The 25,985-nt window shown below is 47.7% G+C and overlaps 2 protein-coding genes across 6 annotated transcripts in view; both read right to left on the reverse strand.

Annotated features, from left to right (window-relative positions):
• AGBL4 (AGBL carboxypeptidase 4) overlaps nt 1–25,985 on the reverse strand; it is a 1,492,749-nt gene that overhangs the window by 244,259 nt on the left and 1,222,505 nt on the right. The window lies entirely within an intron of this gene.
• BEND5 (BEN domain containing 5) overlaps nt 1–25,985 on the reverse strand; it is a 49,172-nt gene that overhangs the window by 19,344 nt on the left and 3,843 nt on the right. Inside the window, exons 2-5 of one of the 4 annotated variants that reach the window (XM_015091783.3) lie at nt 21,597–21,794; nt 21,037–21,146; nt 14,384–14,517; nt 11,906–12,290 (exon numbers count right to left, since the gene is read on the reverse strand). In XM_015091783.3, the coding sequence (XP_014947269.2) occupies nt 11,906–12,290; nt 14,384–14,517; nt 21,037–21,146; nt 21,597–21,763 (796 nt within the window). In that variant the 5' untranslated portion in view covers nt 21,764–21,794. Of the gene's footprint in view, nt 1–11,905; nt 12,373–14,383; nt 14,590–21,036; nt 21,147–21,596; nt 21,795–25,985 lie in introns of those variants that run through there. The other 3 variants (XM_042247766.2, XM_027969859.3, XM_012137291.4) reach the window with 3 other exon arrangements.

Genomic DNA, 25,985 nt, shown 5'->3' on the forward strand with positions numbered 1-25,985 from the left:
CCCCCGCCCCACGCAGGGGTCATATTTGGGTGCTCAAGTTAGTCACTGCTAATCCCTGGGAACCAGGGCCCCGCTGGTCTTCTTTTGCCCCAAGTCCGTGGCAGGAGCCTGGCCCAGAGCAGGTGTTCAGGCTCTCACGGCACACACACCCACACTGGGCTCCCCTCTGCCAGCTTGCTCAGGGACCAACAGAGTTGTTTCGTTGAATGCTGAGCCTATTGTAATGGGATCTTCCCGCTCCCAAGCTCTCAAGGAACTCTATTTCCTAACATCCCCGATCAGCACATTTAATACCTGACGGCTGCCAGGGATTAGCACTGCTCTCTGCCACTGCCTCCTCTGGCATTGTATACAGAAGGACCTGGTGTCTCAGCAAGGAGGACAGACCAACCAAAGGCTCCTCCTGGAAGCAGTTCGTCAGGAGACCCGGGTGTGAATCCTGAGACACATCTCCATCGCCTCTCTGTGCCTCAGCTTCCCTACCTGCGAAATGGGGAGTGCTAATAGCCTCCAGAGAGCGAGGCAGGCGCACAATGGAGGCTCAGACACCGGCTCAGAAAATGGCAGATGAATGAAGGGATGAATCAGTCAATAAAGCAGCATGTCTAGTAGTACAGAATCAGAAAGAGAAGGAACAAAAAGCATGTGGTTTCTTCCCAGAGAGGAGGGAGGGCCTCTAGTGCTTTTAATTTAAAAGGGGGAGAAAAACACTTCACTGCAAATTTTAGTCGGCTCCACTATGATGCTGGCAATTTACATCTCATTACAACAAACGCTTCAGATTGCTGTTTTGCTTTTAAAAATTTCTGAGGCATTGTTCTCCTTCAAACACATGTGACCAAATTAGCCACGATAATAAGCACTTGTGCTAAGAGACGGCACTGCACGATCTGGTGCAGATATTTTAAGTAACAAAGCAACTTTTTTTCACTTTGTGGGAAGAGTAGGAATCAAAAAAAAAAAAAAAAAGCCTTTTGATCCACTTCAGGTTTATTTTGGAGAAAATAAAATATACCTTCCATGGAGAGAAACCTCTCAGCTGGGTTAAAAAAAAAAAAAAGCTTTTGAAAGAGTATAAAAGACACCGCTTGTCTTTTCATTCAGTCATTCATGAGCCCATTCATCACACAATCCCTGACTGCATACCAAGATCGAGCCCTGGAAGAGGCATTGGGGACCCGGAGACAAATACAGCATGCCCCAATTCTGGAGACGCTGAGAATATAGCACGTGAAACTCTCATTATACCGCATACAAATAGCTGTGAGTTGTCGGACAAACACTGGATTCAAAGCTAGAAAACCTGCTGCAAATCCTGGGTCTATTATTTCCTTTACCTTTTTAAGCCCCAGAGGCCTTTCCCATAAAATGGGAACCGTGGCACACAGTAAGGGGCTTGGTAAATGTTTGCTGGCACAACAGATAAATGAAACTGTAACATTCTCTATTCTTGTCTAGCTTAACTGGACTAACACCATTCTCCCTGAAAATCTAAGAAGTTGATGCGTATGTTCTATTTGCGTGTTCAGTCATGTCCGACTCTTTGCTGCAACTCCTCTGTCCACAGACAGGAGGTTTAAAAATCACCCGTTTCTTCAAAATATGTTATGTTTGGACACTAAAAATCAATTCTGACTTCTGTTGAAACAAAAAAGGCTAATAATATTAGATTTTCTCTTGAAAAGTATTGAAGTCTTCCATTTATTCCTGCAAATGAACAGGACTTTTCTCTGTTACTGGTATAATTCTAGTTTCTTCCTAAATATAAAGTGAATCAAAAAATCAAATCAAAATTCTTAAAGCATATGCCTACTTTGATGGCCCAGAGACATACTGGGTTTGTCAAAAAAAAAGATGATTCTACTTGTTGAAAAGGAGCTGAGCATGGGAAGAGCTACAGCAAAAAGGAGATACACAGAGGCCTTGGAAAGAGATGGGAGATGGCCCACAGCTTGGGCAGCTGGATCTCCTCTCTCAGAAGGTATCGGCCACTCTCACCTGTTGCCGCAGCTACGCATATGGTTCTTAGCCCTGTCGTGCTTTCAGTGAGGGCAGGGACAAAGCTGGTCTCATTCCTTCAGTGAGAGTCTATTAGGCACCCACTGAGTGCCAGCCCTGAGCGAGGTAGCTTCAAATGATGTGCTGTCCAGTAGTGGGAAGAGACAGACCACAGACCGTTAATACCATCCTGCAAGAGTAAGGATAAAGACTCGGGAATACAAGCAAAGGAGGAGGTGCCGCACCTGGAGGAGACTAGGAAGGCTTCAGAAGGACAGTCACAAATTTCTGGGCTGGGGCTTGGAGCTGGCCGCACGGGTTGGAGTAGGGTAGTTACTGTCACACGGGGAAGGCAAGTGGCACATTATTGAGGCTCACTGATTGACCAGGATGTGGACAGCGTCATGATCTGCACAGGTTTGCAGAGAGATAACCATGGGCTCAGGGACCCTGGAAGGCCTTGAGGGACAGGTGAGCTCCTGGAACTTGAGATAAGGTTGAGGGAAGATGGCAGGATGGTCAGGCAGGGCAATGGGATCACTGTCAGCAGCGGCTCCTTGGGGTCCTTCCCCCAACCCTCCCCGTTTTCTGAGGGCTCTCTGTGGGTGAGGGTTGGAGTAGGCTTTGCTAGGCAGAGGCAGGAGAGGCCATTCCAGCCCTAAAGACTGGATTGGGCAAGACCCCTGCAGCTCATGCCTGCCCCCTACCACCTCACAGTGGGGCTGGTCCCTTGGCGAGTTGAAACTCTAGAGCAGCAGAGCTGGAATGGACCCAGAGAGCCCCCTCTCTATGGAGCAGAAGCCCAGCAAGACAGGCGTGGCAGAAGGGGGCCCAGGTCCCCAGTCGTGGCGGCCAAGGTGTTTTACCCACATTCGAGAAGTGTAGGGGCCTGTTTCAAAGGACATATTTGCTTCTCCCTAAAAAGGAAACGTGCTGACACCCACTGAACATCTGTATTAGTCGTTGCTGCTGTTTAGTCGCTGTCGTGTTTGACTCTTTGCGATCCCATGGACTGCAGCCCGCCAGGCTCCTCTGTCCATGGGATTTCCCAGGAAGGAATACAGGAGTCGGTGGCCATTTCCTTCTCCAGGGGATCTTCCCAGCCCAGGGATCAATCCATGTCTTCTGCACTGGCAGGCAGATTCCTAACTGCTGAGCCACCAGGGAAGCCAATTTTACACCAAAATAACTATTTAAAAAAAAATCTTTTAATCTTGACACCCCAGTATCAAGTTATTTGTTTACTATCTTCTGGGTTAGGATGGAAACTCTGAGGTCAGCCACTGTCCTGGTCACCGCCGTATCCCAGCCCCCAGTGCAATGTCCCTGGCATACAATAAATACTCATCAAACACGTGCTTAATGAAAGAAGTTAATTTTTAGTAATTTGCCGAAAGTTAAAAAAAAAAAAAAAAAATCAGGGTTGCTAGACGCTGAAGGCCTGCTCTTACCACAGCCCTACACACCTTCAGCTAACTGTGGTTTTCAGACTGCACAGGCTTCTCACGTAATGTCCACCTTGTGGGACCCATACTGCATCTCTGACCTTCTTTTGCCTTCCTAGGTGTCTGTGAAGAACTCCACAATTGAGGAGGGGGTGCAGTGGGGAGGAAGTGAGTTACCAGCATTCATCTCACCTCTAGGAGCTCTGAGCCTGTCCTCTGCCAGCTGGTGGTCAAAGCTGGGCTGGCTCTTCATCTGTGGTCCTGCCACTTCCCACCCACCCCAACTGTCTGGACCCAGGCAGCGTTCCAAATGGCAAGGATATGCACAACAGCATGGGTCTGTCCTGCCAGACAGGCGCTGAAGGCCCCCACACATGTGCTGAATGCACATGAAATGGCCTTTGGATCTGGACCAGAACTGGCTGGGTGCCAAGACTGAGGGGCTGTGGTACGAAGGAGTGGGGTAGGAGGCACAAAGGCTGCCCTCAGATTCCCGAGGGGCTGCGGTGGGGCACAGCGAGCACCCGAGGGCAGGGGCTGGGGAGGCAGAGCTTCCTCATGGTGGCGCTGACATCTCCCGAACAAGTCAATCTGTGACTGGCCTTGCTGGCGCTCCCCTTCAGTCCATGAGCTGTTCTAGAGCAGGAGCTAATCGGGATTTGTCTTTGCTAAGTGTGGGTTGGTTGATTTGCTTGGTTTTAAGACCCGATTTCAGAGTAGCAGGACAGTCCAGGGCCCTCCTTCCTCTTTCTCCCTAGAGTTCACTTTTCCGGGGCAGTGGGGAGGGGGCTGAGGGACAGCTCCAGTCTGTCCCTGAAGCCCATGACCAAAGGGGCAACTCTGAGGTTGATGGGCTACAGGCCCCTCCGAGGGGAGGAGCCCCTGTGTCCACCTGTGTGAGGGCTGGGGCAGTGCTAGGGGCTCTCACCTGCCTTTGCAGCCCTGGCTGTCCCTCCTACCTACCTCTCCTCTGTGTAGTTTGGTCAGGGGTGACTTGTGGTTCCTGAATAAGCCAGCCTCTCTCCTAACTCCAAATCTTTATCAGTCTCTCCTGTTGTCTGAGACATTCATTTCCTCTCTCTGGGCCCACGTCCTCATCCGATGATCCTATCTACTGCTGAGGTGGTTTTCTCTACGAAAAGCAGCTAGCATCTGGCCCAAAGCAGGTGTTCACAGGGGCCAGCCCTTGCCTGGAAGGAGAGCTCTCCCACCTCCGTTTCCTCGGACTGGCAAAGCCAGCAGAAAACAAGCCTGCCACACAGCCACACTGAAGCCCATGACCAACGGGCAAAGCCCTATTTCAAGTGAGAAGCACGTTTCCTGCTCTGGCAACGGAGAGAAGCCCAGTGACTCCTGCATGTTCCCACTCCCCAAGCAGGGTCAAAGGGACAGCCTGGAGCTGTCCCTCAGCCCCCTCCCCACTGCCCCGGAAAAGTGAACTCTAGGGAGAAAGAGGAAGGAGGGGCCTGGACTGTCCTGCTGCTCTGAAATCAGATCTTAAAACAACCTAGGGTGAACTGTGGCTAATGCTGATCCTGTCAAGAGTGCAAAAAGTCCTTCGAAGGGGAAGATGGCCCATATCTTTAGGAGACACAATTCTCATTGCTATACCTTTTCCTGCAGCCCAGGGTGAGGGGGCACAGGGCACAGTGGTGTGGGCCCCAGCCCACCAGTAAGCAAGGCAGTGGCAGGCTGTGGACCTGCTGGGTCCTGGGAACATGAAAATCTGACCTGATGGGCTATCTCCCACCTATCCTCTTAGTCCTTTCTCAAAGCCCAACTTTTGTGAGTACTCCCGTGTGTTGGTGAGAGTGAACTGAAGGCTGAAGGAAGTGGAAAAGTGCCCTGAGATGAACAAGCCCCGGGAGGAGAGCTGTGACAAGGCGAAAACTGAAGAATCAAGGGGGCCCAAAGGAGTGCTTGAGGACTGGAGAGAGGAGGATGGAATTCTGCCCTGGAAAAGTGCCTGGAGGGAGAATTCAGTACACTATATCCCAGAGAGCCTGCAATCAAGTCCAGGCGTAGCTGTAAAGCAGACAATGCAAATATGATTTCTGAGGACTTACAAGGCAAAGTAGCAATCCCCAGGAGATGCTAGGAGACCTGGACTGGCCAAAGATTAAGACAAGCCAAGACAACCACATCTGTGCTCTGCTGTAGGACAATGAGTGCCTCTGGTGCGCCAAGCATCGTACACACATCTCATGTGCAAACTCAAATGGTAGTACATCACTAATGCTGGACTCACTGAGCACTTACTATGTGCCAGCCCTTGGGCAGAAGTCTGTACATGCCTTTGCTCATTTAATCCTCTTAAGAACCATAGTGGCTGGTATTGTCACTGACTCCACTTTATGGATGAAGGAACTAAGGCCCAGGAAGTTTAGTAACTTGCCCAAGTTAACACAATCAAAATATGGAAAAGCCAGTGTTCAAAACTCCAGTATTTCTGACCTCCTAGTCAGTGACCAGGCTCTCCTGCCTGTGTGCAGTACGCATTACGATATCCATTTTACAGAGGAGAAAAGAGAGGCTGAGAAGGGTTAAATTATTTGCTTCAAGTTGCGCAGTTAAAGAATTCGAAAGCTGAGATTCAAACCCAAGTACTATCTGCTGCCAAAGCCCACGCTGCCTCCAGTACAGGGGAGAGCCAGCAGGAGGCATTTGGCTGACATTCGCTGCTTTTCAAAGGCACCACCAGAGACCTGTGCTGAAAGACTCCAGCTCCAACCGCAAAGGATTTTAAAGATCAAAGCTGGTATTTTAACGGACTTTGGACAGAACACAAGGCACGAGCCCAGAGGGGAACAGAGGTGATAGAAACCCAGCTCTAAAGAGCCAAGACAGATTTGCAGGGCACAATGGCTTTCTCCTTCAAAAGTTTCAACCAGCTTGTGATCTGGCCAACAGGGGCATTATCTCTTCTTTTGCCTTCTGCTCTCTCAGAAGGAGACAATGCTTACCTGGCCTTGCAATAAGGCTACTGGAATAGTCCAATGAGATAAAAGTGTCACGGCCTCTGCAGTCTGTCAAGTGTCATGTGTATGTGAATTACTGTTATTATCCTTAGTGTCTGTTCCTCTTCTGGTCAGAATTCACCATTTCCACCTACCTTCCCTACAAAGTGCACACAAAATCCAGAGCCATCCTCTGCCGCCTTCCTGCAGATCCAGCACTTGCTATGTTCTGTCCCGAGAGCAAGTCTGAGCTCCGCCTCAGGCTGTGTGTGCAGCTTGGAGGCAAGGACTCTGTCTCCTCCTCTCATTCCTCACTGAGCCTTTTCCAACCTTAGTTGAACTCATGGTACCAGAATCACACCAAAACCATTTTATCTAGTAAGAGGTACTTAGAGTGCTAAAAGCTGAGGGTAACACCTGAGCTTTGGTCTCTGACCTCTAAGAACAAGGACTCTGGCCGAGGGGAACTCAAGAGAGATGCTAGAGTTCAGTTTCTCCTACACGGGAGCTCACCCTCGTCACTGGCTCTCACTGCTCTGCTTCCCCTACACCCCTGGGATTCTCTAAGTCTGCCAAGCCCTGGTTTAATAAACACCACTCTCACCCCCTAGGCTCATGAATGTTTTCAAAAGGGACCGTCTTCCTGTATCTCCAGCACCTAATACAGTCCTGGCACAAAGGATACCCTTAAAAAACGATAGATGAATGAAAGGATAAATGAACGAATGAATACACGAATCTGTATTTTATAAATTAGAAGATCTTCATGCTTTTCGTGTCCTTGGCATTTATTTCTTCGGGAGAAGACAAACAGGAAAGGGCAGGAAAGGAGAAAGAGCCTGGCACTTAGTAAACACTTGCAATATGCTGGTTACAGTGACGTATTCTTTATACCTGCTTCCCCTTTTAATTCTGACACTGTCACGGAGGCCGGGAGAGAAGAAACTTTCAGAGTTAGAGAGTGAGGTTCCTTTCCATCAGAGAGGGCTGCATCCTATGCTAAGATCATACAAAAGGAAAGCTCTGTTTTACAGAGAGATGTCCTTTGGGGGATTAGGCTGGGGGTCACGCCCATGTCAATGACATTTAAGTACAAGGGCATGTGGCCAAAGGCCCAGAGAGAGGCTCTCAGAACCAGGTGTCAGGAGACCCATAGAAATAGACCTGTGACACCTTCTGGGCTTGTTTCCTCATCAACGACATGAGGGCCATAGCCTACATCCTCTCTGAGCTCATTTGCCACTCCTTGACTCCATGTTCTAGAGAATTTTTCTCTGTTAAATAGATCTTGTGTTTATTTGCGGAATGAATGAAAGAATGAATAGACAAATGAGTAAGTGAGTCATCCAGCGAAGTCTCTGAAACATCTTACACCATCTTGCTGCTGCCCCTAACCTCCACGAGGTGTACCATCACAGCTCCTGGCTGCTACGGGACCTTCTCACCAATCAGAGGTCCTCTTCAGGCTCCTGCTCTCTGCTCCTTCCCGTCTATGGCCTGCAGGAGCCCTATGCCTGGGGGAGTCAGCAGTTATTCTTTTTAAAATTGAGTATCTCTAACCTGCGGATGATCCAGCATCCTTGAGATGGGTACCCTGGCAACATGGAAAGGAGAAAATACTCAAGGGTGGGCCTCTAAGAGCACTGCTTGAGCCAGTCCCCAGGGGAGCGGGGGCAAGGAGGGTGTAGCCCAGGCCACACATCAGCCCCCGACCAGGATGTACTGCTGAGATTCTCAGTCCCTTCCTGGCTCTTCTCTACCTTGTTATTGGCTTCCTGGAGGTGTGTACTGTACAGGTGCTGTTACAGCAGAGAATTTTCTCCCAGACTCATCCAGAGAGAGTTCCACCTTCAAATGTCAGCCGCTTCCCCGGAACCACATTCACTGCATTTCAACTGCATGCTTACATGTCCACCTCCATCACCGTGCCCTCCCCAGCCTATAAGGTCTGAATCTTCTCTGTGTCTCCCCAAGTTGCCAGGCTCAGAAAGCATGTGGTCAATGTGAACTGACTGAAGAAATATGTATACGGCCCCCTTTCTCTACTATAAGACCTTGAGAGGCAGAGAAGTTGGTAAACCTGTTCAAGGTGATACAGCCTTGACTGGTTAGGGAAGACGAGTTAAAAACCAAATCAGACCATGTCTGATGCCCGCTAGGGGTACGGGAAAAGGTGCTTATGGTAATATAGCATCAACAGAATACCAGAGAGTATGCTGCGTATCCCTATGCCATAAAAGGGATGTTATTATTTCCATTCTACAGATGGGAACACCAAGGTTCAGAGACGTGCCCTCTGCCTACACTGCACCTCGCTCTTCCCACGCACTCACTCCTGCCTGAGGAAGAAAAATGCATTCATCAGACTCCGGATTAGAAGTCACTTTCTTTAGGAAGCCTTTCTTCCCCAGTCTCCCAAATTCAGCGGGTGCCCCTCCTCCACTGTCTCACAGCAGAGCTTCTGTCCCTGTGCTGGCACTAACTGAATCAGTGGCTGTCTCTCCCACATCAAACTTCAAGATCCTCAAGGGCAGAGGGCAAGGGCTGTATCTTAAATGTAGTGAACTTTGCCTGCTGCTAAGTCACTTCAGTTGTGGCCGACTCTTTGTGACCCCATGGGCTGTTGCCCACCAGGCTCCTCTGTCCATGGGATTCTCCAGGCACGAATACTGGAGTGGGGGTCGCCAGGCCCTGCTCCAGGGAATCTTCCCAATGCAGGGACTGAACCCGTGTCTCTTGTGTCTCCTGCACTGGCAGGTGGGTTCTTTACCACTAGTGTCATCTGGGAAGCCTCACTAAGCAAAACGCCTGGCACACAGTGGCGACCAGTAAATATCTGTGGGAGAAAAGAGGGAAGAAAGCAAGGAAAGAATGTTCCCAAAGCCACAGAACTAGAAGTGGGGAAGTTGGGTTTGAATCTAGGCCTGCCTGGTTCTAAGGACTAAACCAGACCAGACTACCTCCATGAAAACATACAAACTCCCCTTAGAGTAGACAGCCTTTTATTATACTCTTGGGGATTTATCTTTTGCTAATCAACGGATCTTAAGCTTTCACAGGTCAGGGACAGCTTGATCAGATGTGACTTTTCTGGTCCCTGGAGCACAGAGCACCCCATGTGGTGGGTGCTTTATGCATAACTGTGGCTTAAGCTGACTTATCTTCAATCCATTGATCAGAAGGTGACTCAGATCAGAGAAGAGCCAGCCACTGGCCCTCAAGATGGCACAAGGCCTGTGGGGTGGGAGTGCCTAGAATGACCAAGACACTGAAACCCCAGCTGGGGCCAAGTCTATCTAAGCGTTTTAAGACTAAAGAGGCAGGTGTACGGGCACGCATGCGTGCAGGCTCAGTCACTTCGGTCGTGTCTGACTCTTTCCAACCCTACGGACTATAGTCCACCAGGCTCTTCTGTCCATGGGATTTGTCAGGCAAGAATACTGCAGTAGGTTGCCATGTCCTCCTCCAAGGGATTTTCCTGACCCAGGGACTGAACCCGAATCTCCTATGCTGCAGGCAGATTCTTTACCGCTGAGCCACCGGGGAAGCCCGAAGAGGCATATACTGATACAAAATGCAGTGTCTTAGTGCTCTCAAGGGTTAGGAGTGGCTTCTGGAGTTTAAACTAAGTTCATCATTATATAAGACAGGCAGTTTCCCTGGGAATAAAAATAATGACGTGGAGAAATTTTAAGTTTGCTTTGTCCACCGTTAAGAGGTTTACAAAAGATGTAGTGTACAGAAAGCAATGAAAATAAAAATTATTCATCCAAAGACCAGGAAACACTTTTTCTCTCTGAAAATCTCAGTTCTCTCTTGCCCTCCCACTGCCACTCCAAGATCACCATTTTTTACAGTTAGGTTTTCTCTTTGATAAAAAATTTTAATAACTTTTTATGTTGCACACCACATGTGACCTTTAGTGTCACTGTGCGCCTCTCAAGGCAGAGTCCGGAAGTGGGGACATTACTCGCCTAGGAAGTGGGGATGTGGTTTGAGGTGAGCGCTGCTTCTGCTTCCCCAAGGGACCCTGGGCAAGTACCAGCCTCAGTTTTTTTCTCTGTGACAAGGGCATGAAAAGGCCTCTTGGCTGACTCCTTAGGCCGCCCTGAAGATCTACTGAGACACTGCCTTGGGAACACACTCTAGGTACTAGGAGGGACCTGTCAACATAAGTAACGTAGCACATTTATCTAAATATCAGAAAGGAATGAAGCTTTACACGTAAATCTATTATCTAGGTAACACAAACCCTCCTTCCTAAGTATAAAATTGTACTGGATTTAAACTTTGGGGATGGCACTTATATTTCTAGACCAGTCTATTCCCTTTTTGAAGCCAAGAATACTGACGCAGGGTTAGTAACGACTGTCTTGAAGAAAGGTGGGGCTATGAATCTGTGTTATCCTGATTTGCTCAACACTGACTGTCCTCTGCTTTCCATAGCGTTTCTGTGTTTTCCTCTCAGGTAAGCAGTCATTTCTCTCTGCTAGCAAAGTGGCGGCCTTTCAGATTTCCCCTGATTCCAGCTTCTAGGCCACATTACATGAGAGAGAGACAGTGAGAATGAAAGTCCCTTAGTTGTGTCTGACTCTATGCGACCCCATGGACTGTACAGCCCATGGGATTTTCCAGGCCAGAATATTGCAGTGGGTAGCTGTTCCCTTCTCTAGGGGATCTTCCCAACCCAGGGATCGAACCCAGGTCTCCCACGTTGCAGGTGGATTCCTTACCAGCTGAGCCACCAGGGAAGCCCAATTCCATGAGAAAATCTAAAAACCTAAGTTTGGTAAGTTCAGTTGCAGTGTAAGAGCCTATCAAGTTTTTCTATGAGCAAACCAAAGTAGCTTTATACATCTTTTACATTAATCTTCCTAAGGTCATGTGCCTCTCTACTCAAAAACTCAGTGTTTCTCATTCCTACCAAAACAAACCCAGACACCCCCGGCTGGCAGAGGTTTCCAGGCCTTCAGTCACCTGTCCTGACTACACATCAGTCTCTCTTCTTAGTACACGTGGTGTTGACTGCTGCCCTCTGCCACCTCTTGTGCCTTAAAAGCCAGCCCACCCTTTGAAGCCCACCTTCTTCCTGGAGTCTCCCTCCTCTGAACTCTCCTCTCATCTTATCCACATCTTTCCCATGGCCCTGACCACGTTCTGACTTAAAGTAACGCAAGTTTTCCTCGAATCATGTCTAACGCACTTCATTATCCTAAAACCCCCTTGGAGCTGAATGAATGCATACATGGGTGGTGGCAAATGCGTTTCTCTGAGGCCCCTCTTCCAACTGCTGCCCACTGTGTTCCAGAGAGCTAAGGCTGCTGTGTTCCAAAGCTCCTGTCAGATTCACTCTGAGCAGGGAGGGCCTCTCTCTTGGGGGACGTGCTGAGCCTCGTCTCTGTCCTTCCCTTGCCTCAGGGTCTGCCTCTCCCCAGTGCCCTCCGGGGCTGCCATGCCACCCCGTGGGGGTTGGCAGGTGGCTGGTGGTGGAGGGGGTGCACTCACCACTGCCCAGCCTCAGGAGCAGCACGTCCTGCAGCCTGCGGTTGAGGTCGCGGAGCTCCTTCATCTCAGCCACAAGCGCCCCGTACTCCTTGAGCTTCTTGGCCTGCTGCACCAGCTGCCTCCGAGTCCGCTCCAGCTCCTGCTGGAGGTGGCGCATCTCCTCCTGCTGCTGCTGGTAGTTGCGCAGCAGCTCCTCGTACAGAGCCCGGGGCACGCCGGCGTCTTCCAGACTGTCCATGTCCCCCACGCCCGGCGAGGCCTCCACGAACACCTCCTCCGGGCACGTGCCGGGGCCCAGGCTCAGGCCGTTCTGCTTCTCTAGCCGGGCCACCACTGCCTCGATGCTCTTGTGCGCCACTTCGCTCGGCTTCCGCCCCTCGGGTCTCTGTGTAGGACAACGAGAGTCAGTTCAGGCAAGGGCAGCTGGGGCTGTCTTGGACTGCGGCTCAATATGTCCCCAGACAATCCTAGAATCACAGAACCACAGAACATCAGTGCTTGGAGAAACTCTGTGCACACACTTAAGACAAAGCTTTATTTGACACATGGGGAAACAAGAGGTCCAGAGTGGGGAAGTGTCTTGCCCAAAGTCACAGGCTCAGTGAGCAACAGAGGCAGGACTCCGGTTTCCCAGGCCAGCGCTTTCCCATCCCCATCACTCTGCCTCTTGGATGTATCTCATACCATGACTGCCCTCCCCAACTCCCCAGTTCCTACCCACCCACAGGGCTCAGGCAGTGATCTGCTCACAGTGGGTATTCAATGAGTATTTGTGGAGAATCCATGAGAAATCAGGCCAGGCCTAGGCATCCCGGGTGAGTCACCAGTCAAATCTTTACACCAACAAAACATAAAGGCCTCTTCTCCCCACCTCACCCCCTACCCCAAGAAAGGGCATTCCACCAAATAAAGTTTTCCTGAAGAATGCTCCAGTTGGGAAGGATGCTAAGGACTCTAATCTGGAGCAGGAACTGTGTCGTATTTTCTGTTTCTCCACTGCCTACTCAGAACTGGCACCCGGCAGGGGTTTGATAAATGTTTACTTAACTGAAAAGTTCAAAGAATACTAGTACTGGAAGGTTCTTTCTGTTTAACTCCGTCATTTTACAGGTGAGGAAATCGAGGCTTAGAGAGGAGAAGGACTATACTCAGCGTCACATGCTGAGCTACAGAGTCAGACCTGAGACTTAAAGCCCAACTTAGAGCACAAAGCTCCTTCCCCCACCCCTGCCAGTCTCTCCTCTGGCCAAGCTGAAGCTCAGCATAAAGTGGATAGAAAGAGGACAGTTTAGTGAGAGGAGAACTACCCAGGGGCTGGGAGCTTCAGCTGCCTGAGGAAATTCCAGCTCAAGTGGACAAAGCTTCCAAGACGGGGAGTGGAAGCTATGGGACCAACTGAATTCTTCACCCAGGGCAGGAGGGCTAGGGACTCTCCTGACTGGGGGCACTTGTGGGAAGTACAGACAACCAAAGACACAAGATTCCAGACAACTAAACTATGTCAGGTTGAGCCTGCCTTAACCTCTCAATAAGCTCCTGAAAGTTTGGGAAAAAAACAACAAAAAAGAAGCATGACTCTGGGATTAGGTTACATGACAAAATCCTATCCTGTCATCTTATCAGCTGGGATAAAGCTACTAGTCTAAGTGAATCTATTCATGAACACTGTAATGATCACTTTAGATACCCAACTGCAGTACTACGCTGGGACACCCCCAAGGGCAGTGACCACGTCTGTCTGACCTCGACGACCCCAGGAGCCAGCTCAGGGCCAGGGCCACAGTGGGGTGCAATGAGCGCATGAACTCAGCTCAGCTGGATCTTCTGGACTACGCTTCAGGAATGTCCTTGCCCTGAGTCCAAATCAGACTGTGGTCAAAGCGGAAAGTATCCCTCTTCTGCCTCCCTTCCTCTGGGGCACCCATCGCGCAGAATAAACATCTGGCTTATTGGACAAGCTATTTAGCAGGCTTCCAAGTAAAGGCTGGAGGAGACCCACTAGGGCTCACACCAAAGGAAATGCAACTCATGCACAAGTTTTTCTTCTAACCCAGGATCACATTAACCCTTTTGTGTGAACCTGGCACACCCGCCTCTGCTCATGAGTCCACTCCTGGCTGTCAGGGGGCAACCTGGCAGTGGCTGGCTCTGACCTGCTGCCCAAGAACAGCCACCTCAGGTTCCTGGAGCCCAGCAGTGACCTTTCTGGAGCTGGAGGCCGGAGGAAATGCCCCTTCCAAGCCCTCAGTGGTGATGACACTGCACAGATGGTCCAAACAGGACAGTGCTCCCTGGAAAGTCAGCCGGCACAGCCAACTCCTACCAGCTGGCCCGAGTCTCTCACCACGTGAACAGATCATGGCCTGTGACACCAGGGGACATTTACATGGGCAGAGGAGGCCAGACTGGAATTCTTCAGCTATCACAGATCTGAAAAATGCTCCCCCATACTTTCAAAAAGAGGAAAGATTTTGTTACCTTGATGTGTCTAAGCTGTAAATCTTCTTCCCCATAATCTTTAACTTCCCCATCTTCTTCTACGAGATTGAGAGAAAGTTTGGGGATTTTTATTTTCTTCTGCATCACACTGTTTTCAAGGTCAGATTTGTCTTCTAAAATGCATATCAAAAAAATAAGGTTCATTATGGGTCAAAATGCTCAAAATGCCCACAACCTCAAATGCTAGAGAATGACTGAGGCCAGACCAGTTAAAGAGGAAAAGCCAACCAATCCAAGACATGTTCCCTCCTTCGAGCAGGGCTCTTGAGAGCAACAGTGCAGATCAAGCTTGAGGATCAAAGTGAAAGTGAAGTCACTCAGACTCTTTGTGAACCCACGGACTGTAGCCCACTAGGCTTCTTCGTCCATGGGATTTTCCAAGCAAGGATACTGGAGTAGGTTGCCATTTCCTTCTCCAGAGGATCTTCCAGACCCAGGGATTGAACCCAGGTCTCCCGCACTATAGGCAGACGCTTTGCTGTCTGAGCCACCAGAAAGTCCTGAGGATCAAGGCTATATGCTAAAAGCACTACCATGCAAAGCACTGAAATAGCACCCAATGAAATGTGCTGCGGGGTTTTCCTAAGTATATCTTAAAGGGTGGCCTTTCATGGAGTTCTAGAATCTTGGAACTGGAATGGCCCTTAGATTGTTCTGTTTTTAACTTAACTAGCATACAAATTCCTCAACAATCGAGATCTTTTTAAGCCAAAGGACTTCCCAGGAAAACCTATTGGGTTTCAGCCAGCTCAGGTACTAAAGAGCATGAAGGGATGATGGCTCTTATGAAGATAAAGCCTGGACTGGAGCTGAGGTGGAGCCTCCCCACAGCCCAGACACAGGACAGACTGAGTTAAGATGGTTACAGGAAGAGGAACAAGGAACATTCACTGCCTTTTTACTGATATCAAATCAGGATACGACAGAGTTTGAGGGGCCTCTGTGACCACGTGGTCCAACTCTCCCATTTTACATGTGAGGATGCAAGGAGTGTGATGAGTGTAAGGAAGAGTCAGGAAGTGGAAAACAGGCCTCTGGCATCTCATCCAGTGCTTACTGATGTGCACTACAAACTACAAAGGGCTACACAAAGGGATGCTACTTCTCTCTTTCTTATTCTTTCAACTCAACTTCAGATAATCTGAAAGAGAATTCTCAGAATTTACAGGCACTTAACTATTTTAGTGATCTCAAGTGTCTCCTCTGGGGGTGAGAGCAACACCTCACACCCACAGAGCACAGCAGACACCAGGCGCGCAAAGAGCAGGGTGTGAAAACTGGCATGGTCAACACGCTCAGAACTGTCTTACTTCCCCAAGCAAAAGGTGGATAAAGATACTACCATTAAAAAAAAAAAAAAAAAAAAAGGAAGAAAGAATGACTTCAGAAAGGTACAGAGTGGAAGGGAAATGCTGAGGAAAAGAAGATGGTCTTTGTTAACAATCTCCTGATCGGAGATGAAAATGGCCTTTCCCACTAGTGAAAGAGCAATCCTCGGGCTCTAGTTCTTGTTCTCTTTGTACCTACATTTTATAGGTGGGTTAGGAATGAACAGCAGCAGGGACTGTGGTCTTTCTGAAAGAACAGCAGCTCCCGTCCTATTAAACCACTGTTCTTTCTTTCTAAATTAAAAAGCTGTTAAAAGTAAAACCCAACGAAAGTGCTTCAAGTGAAGTTATCCTGAAATGGGACGGGTGGGTGTTTTCGCAAGTGAGGAAACAGAGAGAGAAACTGAGAGAGATATAGGGGATGAGAGGGGGGTGTCAGGACTTCTGAATGTGTTGAGGCAAAGCTCCTGGGTTAGTCTTCAGTTTGACAAGTTCAAGGGCAAAAATTTGAGATGTAGCCACCAAACTAGAAATGACAAGCTATGCTCAGCCTCTCTGAGCTGAAACTCTGAAGCTCAGAATCATGTTGGTATGGAGAGAAGCCATCCTTCAGACTCACAAAACTGGGCAATATTTGAACTGAGAGCAATCCTCAGATCATTTCACTCAACCCTGTCAAGATGGAGATGAGGTTCCAAATGGTAAATCCATGCATTGTCCACTAAACCAGCAGGCCCAGGCATACAGGAGGAGTAGGACAGGCAGGGCTCCCATTCTGGAGAGTTCATACTTGTGCAAGGTCACAGAAATTAGGGTCATAACTTGAACAGCGTGAGGGCTCAGACCATGTGACCAGAGTTCAGCACTTTTCCTCCTATACCTCAGATTAATGTTCACTGGGAATTTACACTCGCAGGATCTAGCTGGGGCCTTGAGCCACAATGACCATCGTTAGGGACACTAGATAAGAACCCACAAAACAGAAAGACCCTCTGATAAGACTGAGAAAAGATCTCAAATACTGAGTTTGAATAGTGGGACAGTAGCTGCTACAGGACCTCAGGGGCAAGGAAGATTACTTTGGTCAGGACAACCATAGCAGGCTTTGGAGAAGAAGTACCCTTTGAGCTAAACTCCTTACTTACAAGGTGGTCTTGGGTAACTTACTTTACTTCTCTGATCCTGTTTCCTCATCTGTGACCTGAAGTAAATAATTCCTGCTCACATTGCCAGGATGCCCTGAAGATGATCAATTCTGTGTGTTAAGAACCTGAGTGAAGTAAATGGCACTCGGACCATCAGCAGTCATAAAAGGACAGTCATTTAGGGATGGCAAGAAGAGGGAAAAGGATAGAAATTAAAATATATATATAAAGACTGCAAAAGCATTTAGACTGGAATGGTTACAGAAGATGGCTCAGTTATAGGCAGGAAGAGAGGTAAGAAAGGAAGTTAGGGTGGCTGAGCTTGGAGAATAAATGGCCTTGAATGCCAAGGTAAGAACTAAGGTTCAGCTTGCAGGTGTGGGAAAGTCAGACAACCTGGATTCCAAGTCCAGCTCTGCTAGGTCATAGCTGTGTCAGTGAGTATTACTGATCTCTTTCTGTAGAAATGGAGATAGAATATTGGCTTCAGGTGGGATCAAATTAGCCGAGCACATGTGCCTTGAAGGCAACAGAGCCCTGTCCTTACGGCACGTGACAAAGTTCTGCAGAGCCTGCTGCTGGCCCAAGGCTGCTGCAGGCTTGCGCCAAGAGGTGGAGACCTGCCCAGCCACCTGGCTTGAGAGAGGCGACACTTGGCAGAGCTCTACTCCTCATACGATGACAGAAGTCCCCCTCCCATCAGCTATACCCAAAGCTCCATGCTCTTCCATCTAACTGGGATGCCCTCTCCTTTCTTCTCTGTCTGAAAAACTCCATCCAGCCTCCACTCAGCTCCTTTTTCCTTCTTCAAGGTTCCATTACACCTTGCACATACCTTCTCTAGCCTATTTTCTTACTATGTTGCAATCACCTGCTTTGAGGTCTACCTTTCCCACTGGAGTGTGAATAACTACAGTGCAGGTCCCATATCATAAGCCTGGTCACATAATATAGGGACTCATCAAAAAATATTTAATGAAAGAATAACACAAAGAAGCTATGCCAGTAAGCATTTGAAAAGATGCTCAAAATCCTCAGTCATTAAGGAAACACACATCAAAAAGAATACAATCAGATATACTTCATACTCACTAGGATGGCTACAATCAAAAAAAGAAAAAAGAAAAGAACAGAGGATAAGCATAACAAATGTTGAGAAAATATGGACAAATTGGAACCCTGACACATTCCTGATAGGAATGTAAAATGGGGCGGTATGGAAAACAGCATGGCAGTTTCTCACAAGGTTAAAAAGAGTAACTGCAGCATCCAGCAAGTCCACTCTTAGGAATATACTCAAGAGAAATGAAAACATGTCCACCAAAAACTTGTGCACAAATGTTCACAGCAACATTATTTGTAATAGTCAAAGGGGGGAAACAACCCATTGTCCATCAACTGATGAAGGGAAAAAATGTGATATATTCATGCAATGGGGTATCACTCAACTGTAAGAAGAATGTATTGATACTTGCTATAACATGAATGAATCTTGAAAACATTACGCTAAGTGAAAGAAGCCAGACACAATGGCCACATAATGTATGATTCCATTGATATGAAATGTCCAGGTAGGTATATCCGTAGAGATGGAAAGTGGATTAATGTTTTCCAGGAATGGAGGGGGAAGGGGCAATGAGAAGTGACCACTTAACGGGTAACGGGGATTTCTTTTTGAGTGATGAAAATGTTCCAGAATCAGATAGTGAAGATAACTGCAGAACACTAAGCTGTATACATTTTTAAATGGTTAAAATGGTGAATTTTATGTTATACTTCAATTAAAAGATAGGCTACCACTTTTAGAATGTATATTACCTACCAGATACCACTATAAGGCTCTTTTCACATACTACTATACTTCCCAACAACCCAGCAATTAAGTACTAGCTGCAATTTTCCCATGAGAGAAGAGCTGAGACTCAGAGAGGGCCTAAAGCCATGCAGACAGGAAGGCGCAGAGCCAGGGTTGATCTCGATCTCTTCGCCTCCCAAGCCCATGCTCTCTTCTCTCTAAATACATGCCTGAAATACAGTAGAGCCATATTCATAAATGCTGAATGAATGAATGATGACTCTGGATAAAGCCATCTAAATCCCTCAGCCTGAAGTTCGAACCAGAAGGCCACTTTAACAGTTGCTCTCCTGACAAGAACCCTGTGGCCTCAGAAAATCCTCAGACAGAAGTAACCATTACCAAGCACAACAGAATGAGGCTGGCCAGACCCCAGAGCTTGAATGGGTTCTTTGAAAAGGTGGGATGAGCAGTACAGGAAGGTCTGAGTGACAGGAGTGAGTTCCAGAAGGGAGCAGAAGCAGACGGTTTCCCCAGTCACCTGTCCCCTGACCTGGTCCTGGCTGCCCTGATGTTTGGCCATGGGGATCGTGAGGCAGCTCTGAGAGCTACCTACCTCCTGGCTCCATGCTAATGCTCATCAGTCTTCTCCCTGGATGAGGGCTTCCTGGATGTGCTCCCTGGATGAGGGCTCAAGAAGATCTAAGGCCCCCACTTGTCCTTTTCTGGGGTCAGTGGACATTCATTGACCCTTGTTCTGGGTTGAGTATTCTGCTAAGTGATCTGTGTCTTTCAGATCCTTACAACCCAGGAAGTACCAAGAATTTCAACCAGAATACAAGGCTTGACTTTCAGAGAGATGCTGGCTCATGTGGGACAAACCTCACATCTCCAGGTCTCCTTAATCCTCACCCTGAGCTAAAAGTGATGCCTCCCATCCATTCTAGCCCACAGATTATGGAACACTCAGTGTCACTGTAAGAAGTGGGTGAACTGGTTGGGAGAGGGAGGCCCAGGACTGAATAAAGGCTGCCTAGTCTTTCGAATTAGGTGGTCCTGGTTTGGAACTCTGGTTATGCTACCTGCTGACTATGGGAATTCGGGCAAGCTACTTCATCTGTCTGAGCCTCACTTTCATTATTTCTAAGGTCGGGATGATAAACTGTTTTCCAAAAGGTGATGCTTATAAAACACCAAGCACTGTGCCTTTCTTGTCCAAGATGTTCAATGAATAGCAGCGATGAGGCTGTTCTGTGGGTTATGTGCTTGGCTTTTATCCTTTGGCACAGAGAACCACTGCAGGCATCCAACACAGATTGGGACATGATGAAGGAGATGTTTCGGGAAGATTAATGTGGCAGTGGTGAGCAAGATGGATGAGGTGTGAGGAGGAGACTGAACATAGGGTGACAAGAAGCTATAACTCTTGACTGGTCACATTAATGAAGGTGAACGATGGTGTGGATCATCTGAGACAGCAGGTGACTTCATGTGGCATTTTAACATGGCTTTGGAGTCTGTGTCTGGCTTTGCATTCCAGGAAACAACAGAAGAAATTAGCAATGGACTCAAAGGGATGAAGAAAACTCTCTACAGTCAACCCACCTTTGCAACTACTTCAAACTTAAGACCCAATAATCAGTTTTAGTGCAAACAGAAATAAACATATAGCCTCTGAAGAGACTATCTTCTTTGACTCTGACTTCCTGATTGTTTCATTTCCAGGGCAAGAAAACCACCGAGGATTTGGGCATCAACGATCTCATCCTCCTTTCTAGCTTCTGTGGTGTTAGCTAACCACATTCATCTATTCAACAAATATTGAGTAAGCATCTACTATGCACCAGGCTCCATGCCAAATTCTTTACTAACTTCAATATATTTAATCCCCATGATGATTCTTTTGAAGCAGAAAATGAGGCTCAAAGTGAGGTGGTTTGCCTAAGACATAAACTAGAATTTCCAGTCACGTCTGCATGACACTTGGACCATTTCTATTACCTAATTATCCTATAGGAACAGGGGAAATATTACCAAGTTTTGTAACTTCCTCAACTGAACTAAAAGGCACATATAAAATGACAAGTTTATCAATATAATCTCCCAAGGGCCAGCCTTTTTCCTAAGCCCATGCCTGCATCCAGGAAAATGCTGTGATAAATTCCCAAACTCAACTTAGCACAAGTGTGACTCAACACCAACCTCCTGAACTGCAAGCTTCTCAAGACCACCAAGCCCTAAACAATCCCCCCAAAGAGCCCCTATTCAAAGCCACAAAATGTGGTAGAAGCCGCTCTTCAGAAATACACAAGAACTTGGTGCCTGTCATTCATCTAAGAGGGAGAAACATCCCATGAAACTTACCACTATTGAAAAAAAAAATGGAGGCATGGTAATGAGCAAATAGTGTTTTAGAGAACAGGCTGGTAGACAGGAAATCCCATGCAAGTCTGTCTTCAAAAGTGAAGAGACCCCTGGAGAATTAAAGTACAATTACAATGGGAAAGGCACTGTCTTAATTTCCATTTTGCATAAAATCATGCTGGATAATTAAAAGACTCAAACGTCAGAGTTTAATATGGTGTGGGCTTGTTGGTTATGATGAAATTCTGAAAGGCTAAACATAACCCATTTCACACAGGCTTTGTCTTATTTTAAAAAAAGTATCTACATGCCAGCTTCAAGTTCTTCAACAGTCTAAAAACCCTGTAATGCCTATGTTTGCTTCAGAAACAGACATGCCACAAAAAAAGCATGTGTATCTCTCATTCTCTGGCCTCTGTTTCTATATCATCCAAGGCAGACAAAATTCCCAACTTTTTAGGACTGTATCTAATCAAGACAACAAGAAGATGAGTGCCCTGCTGTGGTAAAGCAGAAAGAAATCAAGAGACAAGGGTTTGAGGCACGACTTTGTAACTCACTCTCCGGGTGACCGGTCACTTCCTTTCAGCTCTCTCTTCTGTAAAACAACAGGGACTGGACTAGAAAACTCAAGAGAACTTCCAGCTGTGTGACCACTGGACAGCCACAGGGAGTTCCACTTCTCTTTCTCTTCCGTGCAGTGCTGGATAAGAGCAGATGATCCCATCCCTCCAGGTGGGCTTGTCTGAAGAAGTGTCCTGATGAGTCCATCCAAAAAGGGAGAGAAGAACTGACAACCTGGTTTTGGTAGGTCTCCAGGCTCTCACTATCACAGCCTGCCAGGCCTGGGTACAGGGTTAGGGCACAGACAAAACCAGGAACCTTCAACCTGCTGACTCATTTGTCTAGCTACCCTCATGTGCTTTACCAGGCTGTTGCCAGGGTAATAAGTGGCCCCACCACAGGGTCACAGGCGGGAAAATCATGGGGTGAGATGGGAAGGCTTTCATGCTAAAGTCAAGCCCCAGGAGGATTTACAACACACACAAGTTACATTTTAACCCTGTCTGCTCCTTGGTCCTCTAAATCGTTGCTTTCTACCATAAAGGGTAGTACCCACACTAAGCAAGCTGTTCTTTCAACAGTGCTGAGCCATCACAGTCCTTATCAATTACCTACATTTAATGAGTGCCTACTATGTGCCAGATAACTTCCATGTTACTTTGCTAATAACACAATGATATAATGGGTAAGTAGCTCACGACTCTCTCTGTTTGGGCACCCAAAACTCAGAGAAGTGACGTAATCTCCCTAAGGTCACACAGCTTGTAAGCAGAGTCACAGTTGGAACCCAGACCGCCTGATTTCAAAGCCTATCTTCTTTCAGCTCTCTAATACTTCCTACTTGATACTTAAGGAAGTGACCTGGGAGAGGAGTACCTCTAACCAATTCTCCTATCATAGGGCAGGAGTTCATTCCGCAATGTCCACCTTCCCCGACAGGGAGCTCATCACCATGTTGGAAGCAGTGTTCACCTGCTCTTATTATAGTCCTCCCACCAACTCCTATGAATTCCAGGACCTAATTTTACTTCTGGGACTCCAAAGAACAGGTATGATCCTTCCTCTGCTGCTGCTGCTAAGTCGCTTCAGTCGTGTCCGACTCTGTGCGACCCCACAGACGGCAGCCCACCAGGCTCCCCCATCCCTGGGATTCTCCAGGCAAGAACACTGGAGTGGGTTGCCATTTCCTTCTCCAATGCATGAAAGTGAAAAGTGAAAGGGAAGTCGCTCAGTCGTGTCCGACTTTTCGCGACCCCAGGGACTGCAGCCTACCAGCCTCCCCCATCCATGGGATTCTCCAGGCAAGAGTACTGGAGTGGGGTGCCATCGCTTTCTCTACTGGGGCAAAACTCAGACATCCAAAACTACCAAAATATCACCCCAAGCAGATTCTGTCTTCTCCTGCTTATATATTATTTAGCTGTCCTATCCTACATCTCACCAGTGAGCTCAGAGGAAGAAGTGGTTGCTATGTAGTTATAAGAAACAAAAATAGGTTTAGATCTAGGATACAAAGACTTCACTCCTCATTTGATTTCTAGAACACCCATCTCTCCTGTTTATCTTTTGATTTTTAGTCCATCCTTGGCTGCTTCTTCCCAGTCATCTTTTGGGGTTCTTCTTCTTTAGCTGTGCCCCCTAAAAGCTGGTGTTCTAGAGAGTTCTGCACCATTCACTTCCTCTGACCGCCCCCTCCCTCTGTGACCCCACCACACCCATGGCTAATGATTTCCACATTGGGATCTTCAGCCCCACTTCAGAGCACTCTCCTAAACCTTGGACCATATGCCTAGTCCCTCTCCTAGAGTATCTGCCCAGATGTCCAACAGGCCCCCAAGATTCATCCTGTTTCAAACTAGACTCATCATCTCCTCTTCTAACCAACTACTCTTCTAGTGGGATCAGAGCCCAGATCACCACATCATCATCACACACGTCACCACAACCAGGCAGATCCCAGATCCTACGGAGTTTCCTTCCTTGGTCCATCTCAGATCCATCACAACCACTGCCACCTCAGTGGGGGTATCATACTCTCTGACTGCCCGGATCACAGCTCTCCATAAGGTTCGTGTATACGGGAAGACCTTAGCCCACTGCCTGGCACCTACAGCAGCCAGTAAATGTTTGAGTAGCTTTCTCCTCCTGGGGTAAAACAAGAAGCCCTGTCTCACAAGGATGTAGACAGGAGTATGTATATGGTAATTCCCAGCACTGAACCTGGAGCCTGGTGCGTACTAAATAAATATTTAGTGAATTGGTCTTTGAAGGCAAGAAACAAAGTTTGTTCCTCCTCCTGCGTTTCCCTCCAGTGTAAGGCTGACCACCTAGTGTAACTCAAGAGCTGGGGAGCTAACAGGAACCAGAGAAAAGTTCTTCAGGGCATGGATGCTTTACTGGTAAGCATTTTAAAATGAAGGGAACACATATCTTCTCTCTTGAAAGAGCTTATAAGACAAAGCAGGTAGGCACAGTGGAAAGAGAATAAATCCTGGGAGCCAAAGATCTAAATTTGAACTCTACTTTTCTGGTGTGTTTTTAAAAACAAAAACCAGTGTGCTCTCGAATAACAAAAACAACCAAAAAGAAACATTCAAAAGAGCAAGACCTCAGCTTGCATGGGGCAATTTTTTCCTTTCATCCAGTGAACCAGAATTCTGAAGTACTCTGTAGTACTTACTATTTAGTTGCAACAAATATGTGGTTCTTAAACAAATCACATCAGAAGGAACTTTCAATGGTTAACATTTCAGTAGAATCAGCAACAGATGACAACAGGCAAGTTCCAATCTTCGCTCCAATGTACATCAGCAGAACACGTCAAAACTTAAATTAAAAGTTTTCACTTGCTTTAAAAAAAAAAATCCTTTTGTTGGCAGTCTCCCACTGATGACATGCAACAATCTTTGCATATGAAATCGCCTAGTCCCCTGCTTCGCTGCTAACTTTGTAGAAGTTCCAAAGCATTTCTGGAGCAAGAGATCTATTTGGACCGACAATGCCAAGCTGGGACCTGAGCCCTGAATGAGCTAAAATTACCAAAGCAAGAAGAACGTGGCTTTGGAAGCTACTTCCCCCAAGTGTGGGGTTTCTTCTAGTCAAGGGAGAGATACAGAATGTTGACTTTTTCCAGATGAACAAAGTTGAATGAAACCTCCAGAACTCACTGCAGGTTTCTGCTCTGAAACAAATTGCTGCTACAGAGTCCCTGTTCTCCCTGCTTCTTCTCCCCGAGCATAGCATATGCACCTGACCTCCCAAAGTTGGTGAGTTCAACTTGGGCTGACTGGAGTGGACCACGTGCTGGGCACTGCAGGTGCATAGGAAAGGAAGGCAGGTCCCTGTCCTGGAGGAGTTCACCGTTTGGTAAGAAGACAGACACAGTCACGACTGACCAAAATAGGACACAGAATGCTCAGATAAGCGAGGAACAGCCAAGTCAAAGGAGAGCGCCAAGGAAGGAGGGTCTCCCATGGGGACAGAGAGTGGAACAGGGTGCTGCCGATGCATTTATCCATTCCTCTATGACAGCCCTCAGCTCACAGGACTGCAAGCACCTACGTGTCTGCCCTTCCCACTGAAAGTGAGTTCCATGGGCAGAGGCCCACCTGACACAAAGATTAACCCATCCTGGATGGCTTGAGGAGTGCCCGAGGGTGTGTTCTTAAGATGGTATGAAATACCACCTGCAGCGTAGGGGAAGCTGCAGAAATGAGGTGGCACTGGGGCCGCTCTGAATGCACAGGCTGAGAAGCTGAAGTTCATTCAGTAGGCAATGGGGGGCTACAGAAAGTTCTACCAAGTAGTGACTTGACTATGACTGAGTCTTAGAAAATTATTCTGGCAGCAATTTGGAAAATAGATTGAGGCAGGGTGATCAATTAGAAGACAGCTATGCTGGTTTAGACGTAAAAGCTGGTGCAGACCTGGATGGGGCAGTGGCGATAAAGTTAGAAAGCTGTGCAAGAGAAATTGCAAAGCCCCTCTAGAATAGGCCCTTTCTCTGACCTGCAGTGCCTGGCTTCTCTCTATTTAGGCCAAACATCAGGCCCCAAGACTACCCCGAGGATGGTGCCCATTTTTTCCTTGTCACTCCAACAGACAGAAACCCTACATGGCAGGGCCTGAAAAGTTAACTTTTGGTCTCACCCGGGTTGTGCTGCCATTTCAGTCCCAGGACCTCAGACCTGTGGGTGCACTGGAGCATTTGTTTATTACAGCAAGGGGCCTGGGGTATAGGAAGTAGTAAGGGGACATATGACAACAAGAGGAATTTAGCATACCCGAGTAACAATAATGCAGCAAAAGTGCCTTCAGAGAACGGCACAGCATTTTAAGACTCAGAGCTTAAAAAAACCAGTTTGGGCCCTGTTAAAAAGAAACAA

The sequence above is a fragment of the Ovis aries genome, chromosome 1 (genome assembly GCF_016772045.2).
Source record: "Ovis aries strain OAR_USU_Benz2616 breed Rambouillet chromosome 1, ARS-UI_Ramb_v3.0, whole genome shotgun sequence".
Lineage (NCBI taxonomy): Eukaryota > Metazoa > Chordata > Mammalia > Artiodactyla > Bovidae > Ovis > Ovis aries.